Source organism: Megascapheus bottae, chromosome X (assembly GCF_031878675.1).
Source record: "Megascapheus bottae isolate mThoBot1 chromosome X, mThoBot2.hap1, whole genome shotgun sequence".
NCBI lineage: Eukaryota > Metazoa > Chordata > Mammalia > Rodentia > Geomyidae > Megascapheus > Megascapheus bottae.
Window position 1 is genome coordinate 19,991,565 of NC_143547.1, and position 15,321 is coordinate 20,006,885.

General features: G+C 32.3%; 1 protein-coding gene across 1 annotated transcript in view; it reads left to right on the plus strand.

Moving 5' to 3' along the window:
* Cfap47 (cilia and flagella associated protein 47) overlaps positions 1 to 15,321 on the plus strand; it is a 206,544-nt gene that overhangs the window by 168,795 nt on the left and 22,428 nt on the right. The window contains exons 54-59 of the mRNA XM_090325738.1: positions 957 to 1,068; positions 2,955 to 3,059; positions 5,547 to 5,703; positions 8,855 to 8,953; positions 13,073 to 13,235; positions 14,982 to 15,079. Coding sequence (XP_090181864.1) covers positions 957 to 1,068; positions 2,955 to 3,059; positions 5,547 to 5,703; positions 8,855 to 8,953; positions 13,073 to 13,235; positions 14,982 to 15,079 — 734 coding nt within the window. The remainder of the gene's footprint in view (positions 1 to 956; positions 1,069 to 2,954; positions 3,060 to 5,546; positions 5,704 to 8,854; positions 8,954 to 13,072; positions 13,236 to 14,981; positions 15,080 to 15,321) is intronic.

Here is a 15,321-nt window from a genome sequence, read left to right on the forward strand (position 1 = left end):
TTGTATATTGTGTATTTGTGTATTTGTTTATTTGAAATAGGATAGGGAAGGGGAGAAAACAAGATGAGGAGAGGGGATGGAGGGAGGGAAATGGAGACAAAACATGAGAAGGGGTATCAATGAAGTAATGAACCTTCTATCTGGCGAATATAATGTAACCCTTCTATTAATTACAATGGAAAAAAGAGAAAAAAGGGCAAATATCGTTCCCAAAGTGGAAATATATTTCAAAAGAGAGGGAAATAAAGGGATAACATTTGGTCTCTAAAATATAATGGATTTACTTAATCTAACAAAATGTTCTTTCTTAAGTAATTATTCTTAATTTGAAACTCATACATTTCATTATAGTACCCCATGACTGCCCCACCAAGTTTCATGAACTGAGAAGCTTAGGACAACATAAATTTATTGTTTTATAATCTAATCCTAGAGGTTAGAAGTCTAAACTCAATGTTCTAGTGGGGTCATATTTCTTCTGAAACTTGTAAAAGAGTTCTCCTTGGCCTCTTTTAGCTTGTAATGTTGAGCTTGCTTTCTTTTCTTTTTTTTCTTTTTTTTCCAGTCCTGGGGCTTGGACTCTAGAACTGGGCACTGTTCTTGAGCTTCTTTTGCTAGCATTCTACTACTTGAGCCATTGGATGCACTGGGAGTAAGGACTGCAGCATATTTTAAGTGTTATATAATTTTTATTACATTTCTGTGTGTCAAGATTGAACAGTTAAATAGCATTTTATTTCTATTTTACTTGAGTCATATCTAGATTTTGAATTGAAAAGTCTTTTGATAAAAGTCAAAATCCACCATTATAATTTTTAATTGTGTATATAATTATTATAAGCTACCATATCTTTGGGGCAAGGTACAATTTGACAAATAATGATCAAGTATATGAAGTTAATAAACGAATTTATAAGTGCAAGAAAATTTACTACTTTTGTTTTATTTTTTCCTAGGGATTTTGTGTATACTCTTTCCTTATCTAATCCTACACATGAAACTTTAGAATTGCACATAGAAAATACTAATCCTACAAATTATATCCTGGAATGCAGCATAAAACAAACAGTAAGTACACTCAGAAACTCATGAAAGGCTATTCTACTAAAGAATTTTCTAATTTTAATTTTAGTATACTAATTAATTATTATTTTTAATTATTAATAAGGTTCCACATTCTCTTGGTTATAATTTTATGTTTCCCTGAATTTCAATCTATAAACAATATGCTTGTATATTTTTGAAACTGTTTGCTAAAATTATATTAACAATCACTTAGTTCTAAATTGGCTATGCTTTCTGACCACTTTATTAATTAGTTATAAAAATCTATTTCTTAGTAAAGTGATTTTTAATCCAATAGTTATATTGCCAGAGTACCAAAAGACTATTTCTTTTCTAGCCCTTTCTTAATTGCTACCTTTGCCTGGCATATATTTCCAGATGTTCCTCATATCTCTGATTTCTGTCTGTTCTCCAGTTTCTCATTCCATGGTTCTGGAAAAAACTAGCGCTAATATCAACAAACTTAAATAATGCTCTTTCCATCCAGGTGCCAGTGGCTCATTTCTATAATCCTAGGTACTCAGGAGTCTGAGATCTGAGGATCATGGCTGGAAGTTTCAAAATGACTTTACAAATCAGATCAGTGACATGTGCCTGTAATTGCAGCTATTTGGAAGGCAAAGGTGAAAGAGTTGTTTGAACCCAGCAGTTTGAGGCCAGCTAGAACAATACATAATACATATGTATGTAATTATGTGTAAACATGTGTATATGAGACTTCATGTAAGCTTTCGTTGCATAGTATATGTGGTCACATGAGTAAACATTTTAAAATAATTGTAAGTACGTATTAAATATGCAAAACTGATAATTATGAAGGCAAATAATTATTTAATAACCTGCTTCACTACATACTGTCAGAATCTTCAAAGAAGATGCAGAATTAAATAATTGAATGAACAGTCTTTTGTCTTAGTTCACACATTGTTTGCACATTCTGTTTTTTTTTCTTTTTTTTGTGTGTGTGGTTCATGGGGCTTGAACTCAGACTGGGCGCTGTCCCTGATCTCTTCAGCTCAAGGCTACTGTCCTACCCCGGGGCTTGGAAGTTCTCCCTGAGCTACCGCCCTAACCTTGAGCCAAGCCCCATGTCCCTTTTTCTAGAGATTAACTGGAGATAAGAGTCTCAGGTCCTTTTGTGCCCTGGCTGGCTTTGAACCTTGATCCTCAGATCTCAGCCTCCTGAGTAGCTAGGATTATATATTTGAGCCACCGTGCCCAGCTATATTTGCGCATTATTATTGTTTACTTTAAAATGAAATTATATTCCTTGTTTGATTTCAACCTGAATAATTCATATTGTATATTAAAGACTCTATGGTATATTGTGTCCATGAGAATTCAAGTTTACTCAGTGATCTCAAGATTACTTTCCTATTTGAATGAGGATTCAGCAAATATTGATAGGTGGGGAGACTCATAATTTGAATTATTTTAAGTTTGAAAATGATTTTACACGTAACAAATTAAATATATCTCACAATTGGTATGTTAACTGATATTAAAGAGATCAATAAAACTACTATACAAACCACCAGGCCAGATCTTGTTTCTTTTAAAGAACAAAAGAAAAATTCTAAAATGGACATTTGTATGTTTAGGGGATATTTCTATGTTTAGGGGAACTAACTCTTCCATAAAAATTAGTCCAGATCCTAGCACATATTGAGTAATTCCACATGGTGCTTCAGGCAGAACATGGTGTGAGAGATATTAAATGTGTTTACTCTGAACCCTTTTGTCATTATTTACGTAGGAAACACTCTGAGACAGATATATTGAAGGCTATACACTCACACTAACACAGCATAGAACCAGTATATAGAACTAGTATACAAACATATCACCTCAAATAGTTTGTTAATTCATTATTTTCTGAATTTACATAGCTGACTATATGTCCTCGCTCCACCTTTGAATTATCTGTAATTTTTCGTCCTACTACGCTTGGAAGAAATGGCCATGAAGCAGTTATCAACTTTCACTGCACACAGGTATGATGGGATATTCCTGGACAAAATCAAATTGATGAATTTTAAAATAATTATATAAGGACACCAAGTTCATCTTACTAACATTCACTGTAAATCATTAATTAACTGAGCTTTTGAGAATGCAATATATTAGCCATATTTAAGCACCTAACATATTTTAAAATTCATTAGTAGATATTGAACATAAAATTCTTTAAGCACAAGTAGAAAGATCAAGTACATATTCTTTTAGAGACTTTTTAAAAAGTTAAAATAATAGCTTTGGTTTCAGTAACTGAGTATTTCCTACCATGCTGTAGTATCAAACTCCGAAGGATTCATCCATGGTTAGAATTGAATTAATAATTCATTTTCTTCAGCTACTGAGTTCAAACCCCCTTTGACCTTTTCACTGTCTCTCTAACCTTTATGATTTTTTGTTCTTTTTATTCCTAAATGATTTCAGCCCTCCTTTTTTATTACTGAATAATTTTGGTTTTCATTTTTATTCAGTTCATCCAGTTCATCTTAGGCAATCAAAACCAGTTCATCACAAAGTATTAATTGAAATTTTGAAAGAATTACATTATTATGAATAGGCATAGAATACTTTTAAATAAAGCTTTGGTTTATTTTCCTAAGAATTTAGAATAAATTTTACCATTAGAAAGAAAGCACATAGAGATTTCTATCCTACTCTGAATTTGCCTAATTAATTCTGTTTGACCTGACAAATACAACGGAATAGTAGATTAACCAATGGGAGCACAAATAGGATAAACTTAAAGCATTTCTAATTATATCTTGTTGCTGAGCTACTTCATTTTTTTTTCTGGGTTAGATACTGTGAAGTACTGTGCACTCTACAGATCTCACTTTGGGCTCTAGTTTGTATAAATTTTTAATCTTCAGATTCAATATCAACTTCAAATATCCTGAATTCTTTATGCTACTGAGCCTGCAAATGAATTTCCATTGCATAGCAGAATAAAAGCATTAGTTATAAGAAGATCTTCTCTTTGGTCTCAAAAATTGTGTTCTGATATTTTTTCTAAGCTTTCAGATATTTTATTATTTTCAAATAGTTGCCCTTGTCTATTTCATTCATACACATTTGAGTGTCTCATTTTCTTTAGAATAGTTAAAAAACTAAAGATTAAAATTCAAAATTCAGCATGATCTTTGCAGCTTTCAACTATGGAGAGTTTTGTTGATTCAGCATGCTATAATTCTCTGAAGCCTTCTCAGTGTGCAAGACAGATTTACTATATTTTGATACAATTATTTTATCTTTTAGGAATTGAGTTTTTCAGTTTGTCAGTCTCTAGAAGTTTTACATAAATATAAGCTGAACATAATACTTATTTAAATGAATATATTTGCTAAGTTCTTGTTAGGTTTATATTACAAAAAATAGATTATCTGTGTATAAAAGTGGCCTTTATTTTTTTTTTGCCAGTCTTGGGCTTGAGTTCAGGGCTTGAGCACTGTCCTTGGACTTTCTCAAGGCTAGAGCTCTACCACTTGAGCCTCAGCACCACTTCTGGCTTTTTTCTATGTATGTGGTACCATGGAATCGAACCCGGGTCTTTGTGCGTGCTAGGCAAGCACTTTAACCACTAGGCCAAACTCCCGGCCCGTAAAAGTGGCCTTTATTTTCACTTACTAAAAGATAGTGTTTTATGGAATCCATCACTTAATTTGAAGCAAATTTAAAGTAAATTTCACTTTTCATTGGAATTAATGTTGAAGAACATCAAAGTTCCTCTCACAGTCAAAGAGATTTCAACTACGAAAAATACTTGTTTGATTTTTCTGGTGCTTTATCTATAACATCAAAAAAGTTTTTGGTGAGAAACTTAATAAATGCAGATCTGGGTCTCAGTCTTATATATTGTAAAGGCAGTACTTCTAAAGAAATACAAAAAGAACATTTTCAAATAGCGCTGTATGTTTTTATGAAAGTCAGGTGAATAAAATGATATATGCAATCTCTTTCACATAATGTTGAAATGTTTGTCCAATATATGTGATAATAGAAAGTGTAATGTGTGTGATGATACAAATAATATGCATGCAGTTGTACACATTCTTGTGTAAACTGGGACTTCAATCTGTGTTTCACCTTCTTGTCTGTCATGAAAGAGGTAATAATTTCACTTGAAATTCACTTTAAAGGAAACTCCATGCAGTGCCAGTTTGTTAGACAATCCATTTAAAAAATCTTTGAACAGAAATGTAAGGTTTTTCCATTAAAAACTCACTTTTATATCATTTTAAATTATTCACTGAAATATGGTGCATATTTAAATACTAGTTTTCCCCTTTTTCAGTTTAGAGATCTTGATAATGATTTTCTAAAAAAATGAAAGAAATTTAAGAAAGGAAATATAATGTGTGCTGATATTAACAATTATTTTCTTACATGACAAAATTATGTTTAATAGCTTTATTAAGTATACAAACAAAACATATGCATTTAGAACAATTATGAATATTTATCTCCAGTTTTCAGAATGGAAATTTTACTTCTTTGGAATAGGACTATTCCCAAGGCCTACAGATGTACAGAAAGTAATCTCAACCCTTGATCATCAAGCACCTTTGGTTATACATTTCATAAATCCTACCAAGGAAGAAATTTTAATTGACCTCCTATTAACAAGTAGGTTGTTTTTTCTTGCGTTTTCAATGTCATTTTGTAGGTATTAGCTAAATTAACTTTTTCATAGAATCACAACATTATTTGATAAAATAGAAGATACAATGCAGCATGAGAGGTGAAATGTACTTAGTGAAATCCATACTTTGGTGCAGCCAAAGTCAAAATTATATACTCATATACTAAGCCAAATTCTTTTTACTTTATTTTTTAAGTACAATTATATGTTGGTTGGTCTGTAATATTCTTTTCTTTTTTGGTCTGTCATGGGGCTTGAACTCTGGGCTTGGGTGCTGTCTTTGAACTCCTCAACTGAAGGCTAATGCTCTATCACTGTGTCCCAGCACCACTTCCTGTTTTCTGGTGACTAACTGGAGATAAGAGTCATATGGGCTTTCATGCTCGGGCTGGCTTTGAATCGTGATCCTCAGATCTCAGCCTCCTAAGTAGCTAAGATTACAAGCATGAGCCACCAGCACCCAGCTAAGATTCTTATAATGCTCAAACATGTCAATGTTCATTTTCAAAAGTTTGTAGAAATATTAGAGATATGATTACTTCCCTCTGCATTTTCTTTATATAAATTGGCAACATATCTCCCTGAGCTACCGCCCTAACCTTGAGCCAAGCCCCATGTCCCTTTTTCTAGAGATTAACTGGAGATAAGAGTCTCAGGTCCTTTTGTGCCCTGGCTGGCTTTGAACCTTGATCCTCAGATCTCAGTCTCCTGAGTAGCTAGGATTATATATTTGAGCCACCGTGCCCAGCTATATTTGCGCATTATTATTGTTTACTTTAAAATGAAATTATATTCCTTGTTTGATTTCAACCTGAATAATTCATATTGTATATTAAAGACTCTATGGTATATTGTGTCCAGTATAGATTATATGGCTAACACATTGAATGAATAAAGCAGTAATTAATGTAGTCATACTACCTATTTGAAAAGTAAAACAAAATAACCCTTAGGATAGAAATTTGTATGGTAATTGACATAATGCATTCATTAATTTTACAGATATCAGCTTCTGCTTTGATGGTAGACCAATATGAACAAAGTACGATAATAAGTTCTTGTTAACACAGGGTTAATGATTACTATGGTATTCATGGCAGCAAAGTAATAATGCACATAAATGTTATAAATTAATCGCTCTCAGCAGACTAGAAAAGAAATACTTAGGACATTTCGTTTCACATGGTAGAATTACTTTATCAAAATGCTATACCTATAGGTCCTCAAAATTTTATGCAAAACACATTCAGAGTTAAATAACTACTTTTAATTGTATTTTATTGTTGGGGTAATGTATAGAGGGGTCCAGTTACATTCATGGGGTAGTGGGTGCATTACTTCTTGAACATTTACACCCCTTCTCATGTTTTTCTTCCTTTCCCTCCCCCACCCCTTCCCAATCTTCTTGCTTTCCCCCCTTCCTTTCCCTGTTTCAAATCAACAAATAAACATATACAATATAACAGGGAACAAGTCAGATACAGTAAGCACATGAGATTAACCATAAGTGGAAAAAAGACAAGAAATAACTTCACATAGCATATTAAGAACAACAATCACAAAGATAGAGTTGAATAAATATGTAGTAATCACTGTAAATTGCCAATCACAGTTTTGATACTTTTGAAGTAATAAATAATATTGTGAAATTTGAGATTTATGAATAAGTTGCATTATCAAATATATTAACAGATTCTGAATACCTCAGTATAATTGAATTGTCTGTTTTAGTATATTTTATTCATAATTAAAAGCTAATGTTGGAGCCAGACACTGATTGCTTATACCTACTGCACAAATGCATGTCAAAGAGATTTTCCAAGCCAACCCAGTTCAAAGATAGAGAGATATCCATCTTAACCCACAGCCAGCATGGTGGTATGTAACTGTCAATACAGCTCCATGGAGAGCATAAATAGTAGAATCACAGTCCAGGGTAGCCTCGATACAAAGCTGAGACCCTATCCCAAAAGTAATTGGAGCAAAAAAAAAGCGCTGGGGGATGGCTTAAATGATATAGCATCTATAGAGTAAAAATGAGGCTATTTGGTTAAATGGTCAATACCACCACAAAAGGAGATGTTTGTTATATATTTTTCTATGGGTGTAGAATATTTTAAAACAAGATACAGAATAATTATTATAGCAAATTTCAAATGAGTTGTTCAAGACAATACTTTTTGTAATTATTTTATGTTTAAAGAACATGGAGATAGCTTAGTATTTTACCCAAATGACTGGTATAACTCAAAATTCAGTGAGCAATAATTGGAAACAATGGAATTCAGAGACATAGGTCTACATTCACAAGCTATTTTAATGTAAGTTTTAGAAAACTGCACTTTCTAAAGCATTGATATTTACACAGGGACCACAAAGTATCTTTAAATATTGCACACCTTTATTAGTAAATTTTTTAACATTTTTAGTATACAGGTAGCACTTCCAAAGTATGTATTTAATGCTATATAAGCTTACCCCATTTAAAAGAAACTTTTTGAATATATGTTCTAATATATTGCTTTAATCTTAGCAATTTTCATTGTGTTGATGTTTAACTTAGCCAATTAAATTATATTTTAATTATTTTATTATATTATGTAATTAAATATTGTTGTATACTTAATTCTATGTATATCATTATTAGATGCTGTACTCAGATATCAAATATATGTCATTTCAATAGCTAAAATTCATCTTCTAAGAAATGATACCAGGATTTATTTATTTTATTTTATTTTTGCCAGTCCTAGGCTTGAGCTCAGGTCCTGAGCACCATCCTTGGATTTTCTCAAGTATGGAGCTCTACCACTTGAGCCTCAGCACCACTTCTGGCTTTTTTCTATGTATGTGGCACTGAGGAATAGAATCCAGGTCTTCGTGCATGCTAGACAAGCACTGTACCACTAGGCTAAACTCCCAGCCCCGAGATTTATGTTTTTTTAATACTATAAAGAAAAATCACTTCTAATTCTGGTTATGTTCTTCAAAAACTGTCACTTCAATTTCATGTCAAAATATAGTTATATATTCGCCTAAGAAGTTTTCCATTATAGAAAAAGATTTGTCCTATTTCCATTTCCATTGTTTCTCTTGATATGATATTGAGTATAATGTTTTCTTATTTTTAATTAGATCTGGAAGAGCCCAAGAACCTTGTATTTGATGACCATTTGGATAGCTTCATCTATGAGAATTATGGTTTTGAGATTAGTCCTTTGTGTAATAAACATGGTATGGTATTTTTTAACCTTATAATCTACATATGGCTTCATTTAAAAAAGGTTGTATATGCCTAGTGTCTTAAAATTTAATACTAATAGGGCCGGGAGTTTGGCCTAGTGGTAGCGTGCTTGCCTAGCATGCACGAAGACCCGCGTTCGATTCATCGGTACCACATACATAGAAAAAAGCCAGAAATGGTGCTGAGGCTCAAGTGGTAGAGCTCTTGCCTTGAGAAAGTCCAAGGACAGTGCTCAGGCTCTGAGCTCAAGCCCAGGACTGGCAAAAAGAACTTAATACTAATATGAAATATAATGTGAAATAAATTTTAGTAATTGGATAGGGAGATGTAGGTATATAATTGTGCATTTATTATACTTTTATTATTTTTCATTCCATAGAACATATGTAAAGCTAAGCAAATGTTATATTATTGATTTTTTTCTACTGCCTTTGCTCATATATTTTATTTTTAAATTTTAAAATTTTCATTATTTTAACAAATTGTAAATTAAAATAAATAAAGGGGGGCTAGGAGTTTGGCGTAGTGGTAGAATGCCTGCCTAGGATGCACAAAGACCCAGGTTCGATTCCTAGGTACCACATACATAGAAAAGCCAGAAGTGGTGCAGTGGCTCAAGTGGCAGAGTACTGGCCTCAAAGAAAAAGCCTAAGAACAGTGCCCTGAGTTCAAGCCTCAGGACTAGCAAATAAAAGATAAATAAAAGAAGGAGTGGGATGGAGGCTCGTGAGAATGCTGAAGAGGATAACTCTGATCAATATGTATTGTATTCATAAACTGCTTTGGTAAATGGTATCCTCTTTGAGCTTGACTCTCTTATTGCTCAAATTGGTCCCAAACATATGAGATCAAATCTGAGCCATCCTACCTTTAAGTTTTGAATGCATGGAATAATACAACACTTAAGTTGTTGGTCCAAGAGACTAATAAACTGTTATGTTTATGGAATTCATATGATATTCCATGAAATATTTCTTGTATATATGTGTGTATATGTACATGTATACTTACCCCATGTGCATAGAAACTTTAAAGTTTATATCAAATTATTTAAAATATAGTTTTAAATTAATATAAAATACTAATAACTTTACTGTATTTAAATGCTAGTTTCAATAAATAGTGACTGCCATCCACCAAAAATTGATTAAATACTTTGTTATATATATATATATATATATATATTAGTCATATTTTACCAATACATATAACTCAAATCTGTAGATATGTTTTCACTGACCCCAAAAAATTATAATTTGAAAAAACCACCTTATATAGAATCTATGAAACATCTAATGGTGGACTGAACCTTTTAAATTTTTTAACATCTACTTCTTTACCAAGCAATAAAATGTAAAAGAGAAAGTAACACTGGCCAAAACCCTGTTCTCAGCATTTTTACTGAATATGTATTTTCTCTGCAATTTTACTTTTCAAAACACAGAATTAAACATTTCTTCAGGTTAATATGTAAAATTCAATACATTTCTGCATATTAGTACCATACCATTGTGATTTAATTTATAAGAACGAAATTTCACTTTTTTATATTAAAAAAAGTATTGCAGGGTATGTAAAATGTAAACCCAAAACATGGATAGAAAAAATACAACAAGTGTAAATGAATCAATTTGTTCATTGATTGTGACATATAATATTGTTAAAATATTAATATTCTCCAGTATGACAGATAGATATCAAATACATTTTAGTCATTCCTGTTAGATTTTCATGTATTTTGCAAAATGATTTTAAAATGAATGAAAAGACAAAGGATCTAGAATATAATAAAATAATTATTTAGAAAGAAAAACAAAATTAGAGGACACATACTAAAAAGGTTACAATAGCCTACACTGACTGGTGTAGGATAATTTTTTTTGTTTGTGAAGCAAATTTAGACACAAAGATCAAATTAACACAAGAGACAGACCAGATTTGAACATACAGAAATATAACTCTTGCTGGGTTCTCAAAAGACCCAAAGTATATAATTGAGAGATACAAGTCTACTGATATATGTTCAAAATTAGGTGATTGAGAAGGAAAATACTTCCATCAACTTTATCTACAAAATATTTATTATATAAATATACTAATATTGCTGCCAGGTTTCTGAGATCTTATTCTGAAACACAATTATTAAATTATAAAGCACAGTTATGAAACAATATATGTTATGAAACAACATATCAGTTACTACAGATGTTAAGAATCTACAGAGAAAATTTTACCTATATATGTTTCCAGAATCTTACTATGGGAATAGAAATTGAACCTATTGAAATAGGTTAAGTATTGTAACTTATGAAATAGAAAATTAAGCAGTGTCATTTTTCTTTCATCTTGCTCAAAATACGTTTTTATCAAAATATGTGGGGAAATAATTATAAGAGAGAAAACTAACACTGACTTAGGAGTTTTTAATAAAATGTTGTACCATAACAAAGGTAGATTAGTACATGTATATATGTAAACTGGAGCATGAAAGGGAGATAGAAAATAGGTAAACTATTAATGAGAAAGTGATGAAAAAATTGAGGAGACACGGTTTTCCTTTTATACAGCTTGTTATGTTAAAATTATCTACAATGATTTGGGGCCAAATATTTCTTCTTTTTCTTCGTTCTCCTCTACTTCCTCCTCTTCCTCCTCCTCCTCTTTCTGCTGATATTGTGATTTCTATTGTATTAAGAGTATAAAGACAAAAGTTTCATTGGTTTTTCTGTTAATCAGCCTCATTTTACTTGCATACTGGCCAGATCCACCAGCGCCTGGCTTCGTTGTGTTCTTACTGTCTTAATAATTTAATTTATGTGGATTTGTGTGGGTGTTTAAGCTGATACCTAGGTTTGAAATCAAGGCCTCACACACAGTTGACTAGCTTGTTCACAGCTGGTACTCTACCACTTCAGCCATGCCTCCAGTCCTATATTTTTCTGATTATTTGGAGACTGAATCTTGTAGACTTTTTTTCTGCCCTGGCTGATCCTCTGATCTTAGCCTCCTAAATCATTAAGAAAAAAACACAGGCAACCAGTGCCAGGTTAATTCAGAATTTTCATTTGAGATAAAATGGATTTGATTATCATTAGTCACGTAAAGGATTTTGAAAGAAAGGCACGGTAAATAATCTCTTATTGTGTTGTGAAGAGTTTTAATCTTCAAAATTTAGGTACATACCTGTAGCATGCAAACTCAGTGTTAAAAATGGCCTGAAGTATGTCATTTTCTAACAATTTGATTCTGAAACTTATAAGTACACAGACTGAAAAAAAATGAGCAGTACATATACTGAACTGAGGCTCAGCAGGTTCTATATATAACAAGTTTCTTAGCCAATTTTTAAAAAATAGAAAAGTTGAAGAATTCATATCTACCAGAACACAAAACATATTTTCAAATAGTTTTATCTTTTGTTTTTCATAGCTAGGACAAGGTGCTGTCCCCCTCCACTTAACTAATAACCTTTGAATCAATAAGTATATGACATATTTAACTGTAAACCCAGGAATCAGGCGATTCTAAGCTGAGACTTTCACATGTAGAACACTGATATACAAGAAACCAAAGGACTAAAAATTGTTTCCTCTCTAAAAGTACTATGTCTTTTCTCACTCCCTAAGATGTGGTAAGAATCAAAAACTTGAGGTTTTATATTTTATCACTCTGGGAAACCTCAGCTTCTGCTTCTTCTTATTTTTTTTTTTTTTTGCTTTTCAGCATTTCAGATTGTCTACATAGCTTCTTCAGGATTAAATTTTCCTATCTCCAGATAAAAAAGTTGTTTTTTAAAAAGCATATGGTTATTATTATTATTGTTGTTGTTGTTATATTTAAGTAGTTGTTCAAAGGAGTTGTTAAGTCAACAAAGCAGTTCATGAATACAAGTGTCATGACCAATGTCACAACTTTCAACATTCTCAGCCACCTAGGATTAATGACATTGAATAAATTAGTGAAGTAGAATGAAAATTGTATGTAGGTTGTTGTTGGCAAATGGATAATTGTTAATAAATTCTTTAATAAAAATTGAGTGATTATTTGCCCTAATTAAAATCATATTCTGTAAATACTAAGCATGTTTAAAATTATTGTGCTCCATTTAGCGGATATTCGCTTGTGTCCGAAAGGACACATCGATTTTCCAGTGGTATTTGAACCAAGACATATGAAATTATACAAAACGATACTTATTGTTAAAGTTAGAAGAGCAAATGGAAAAAATTGGCCTATTGACAATATTGATGACTTGGATGAAGACCTGAAAAGGTAGCATTGAAATAAATACATTAAAGGAAAATAATTTGTTTTAAAGGCGTCTGCTAATATAGTTTTCTGTTGCATGTGATATATACATAACATAAAGCTCATGATTTCCTAGTCTTCAAAATGCTGAAATTTCATGTGGCCTGAGAAAGAAAAGTTTAGCCTTAAATATTGCAGTAAATTAATTAGTCAGAGGTAAGCAAAAGGACTCATTTCTAACTGGAAAAATAATAATTTCTAGGACAGTAATAATCAGTATCCTGAGTACAAGTGCAGCACTTTGTCTAGACAAACCATAGAATGCTAGCATTCTCCAATAATGACAGTGTACTAGGTGGATATGACATCCTGACAAAAGACTGCTATGAACAAGGGATACTGTGTAATGCCAGGTAACTTCCGCCTTTTGCTTAGCTGAAATGTTATCAAAGTCCAATAATAGTGAAAAGATTAAATGTTTTTCTGCTTTTATAATTTAAATTAAATGATGCTCCAGAAGTTGTAAAGAATTTATTATGCCTTACAATTGCACATTTTTCCCATATTTAATTTTTTTCACTAAAAAAAAATCCTGGTCCTATGAGTACCCATTCTACCAGACTTATCACCACACTTTTACTTCAATGCAACTTTTGCTTCAACGTAACTTGTAGATCCTAGAGAAAAATGAGAATCAAAGGACCATAAAATCTTGAAGTTATGGAGAATTTTAAAGCAGTTATGTTAGGGTAATAGCAAACCATCAAGCCTTTCTCTGAATAGGATCAAGTGACTTGGTCACTGCCTATAATATATTATACTTCACTTAAACTCTTCAAAATGATCAGTAACATTTTCAGCTATTTTTGTACTAAATCTGTAGGTTTGAGCCAGGCACTTGGTGGCTCATGCCTAGAATCCGAGCTACTCAGGATGCTAAGATCTGAGGATTGTTGTTTGAAGCCAGCCTGGGTAGAAAAAACTGAGGCACTTATCTCCAGCTGACTACAAGAAAACCAGAAGTGGTATTGGGGCTTAAAGTAGTAGAACACTAACCTTGCACAAGAAGAGCTCAAGGACAGTGACCCCTGGGTCCTGAGTTGAAGCCCCATGAACAAAAAATAAGTGGATGATCTTAGAATATCTAAAAACTATATCCTTTTTTAAAACTGATTTCCCCTTAATGTAAATTCCTCAGTGGTTGATGAAATACTCTTTATTATTTTTATTTTGTGATAGTAGGATTTGGCCTTGGGGCCTCAAGCTCACTTGCTCAGCTTGATTGCTCAGCTTGATAGCTCACTTGAGCCATACCTCCAGCCCAATTTTTTGTTGTCTAATGGGAAAGGGAGTCTTTCATTCATTTGTGACCAGGCTATCGTTGAACCTGTATTCTCTGGACCTCAGGTTCCTGAATAGCTAGGATTACAGGTATAAGATTGTGTGTGTACATTACTTATCCAAGTTAAAATAAAATCCATGATTTCTGTATTGTTATTCATCAATTTGAATTTAGTTCCATCAGTAAATCCAATTGCCCTCTTTAAAAGAAACAATTAAAAGCGCCCTAATTTCTGCTTAGAATTTATGATGGATTTTTTGTTATCAATCAACATTAGCAGAAAATGTTTTCTATTGTTTAAATATGCCATTGTGTAAGTCTAAATCTGTAGGCATTATGAAAATGTCATTAGGTTAATTGAAGAGTAACTTTGTTGGATATTAAAATGGTTCCCTTTTCTTTCCTTTTAATATTTTCATTTTAATTAGATTTATGATGGCAACAGATACTGGAGAAGTCTCAAAAATAAACTGGATGTACCCTATTATTGGGCTTCCACAAGCACCACTTCCCAGAGATCCTCCAGGTAAGTATATTTTAGTCAAAATTGTAGGTAAACTTCTGAGGACATAAGCATGGATTCCAATAAGGACTGCATGACACACAGGCCAGCATGATAATTGCAGGAGGTCAATTACTTCATTTGGAAACAGAAGTTCTGTAGGGCCACAGCAATATTGAAACTACACATCTCAACTTATAAGGTAGCTGGCTGTCTGACTGGTCTGGGATAGAAACCTAAAACATGTCATTTATTAAATAAACGTC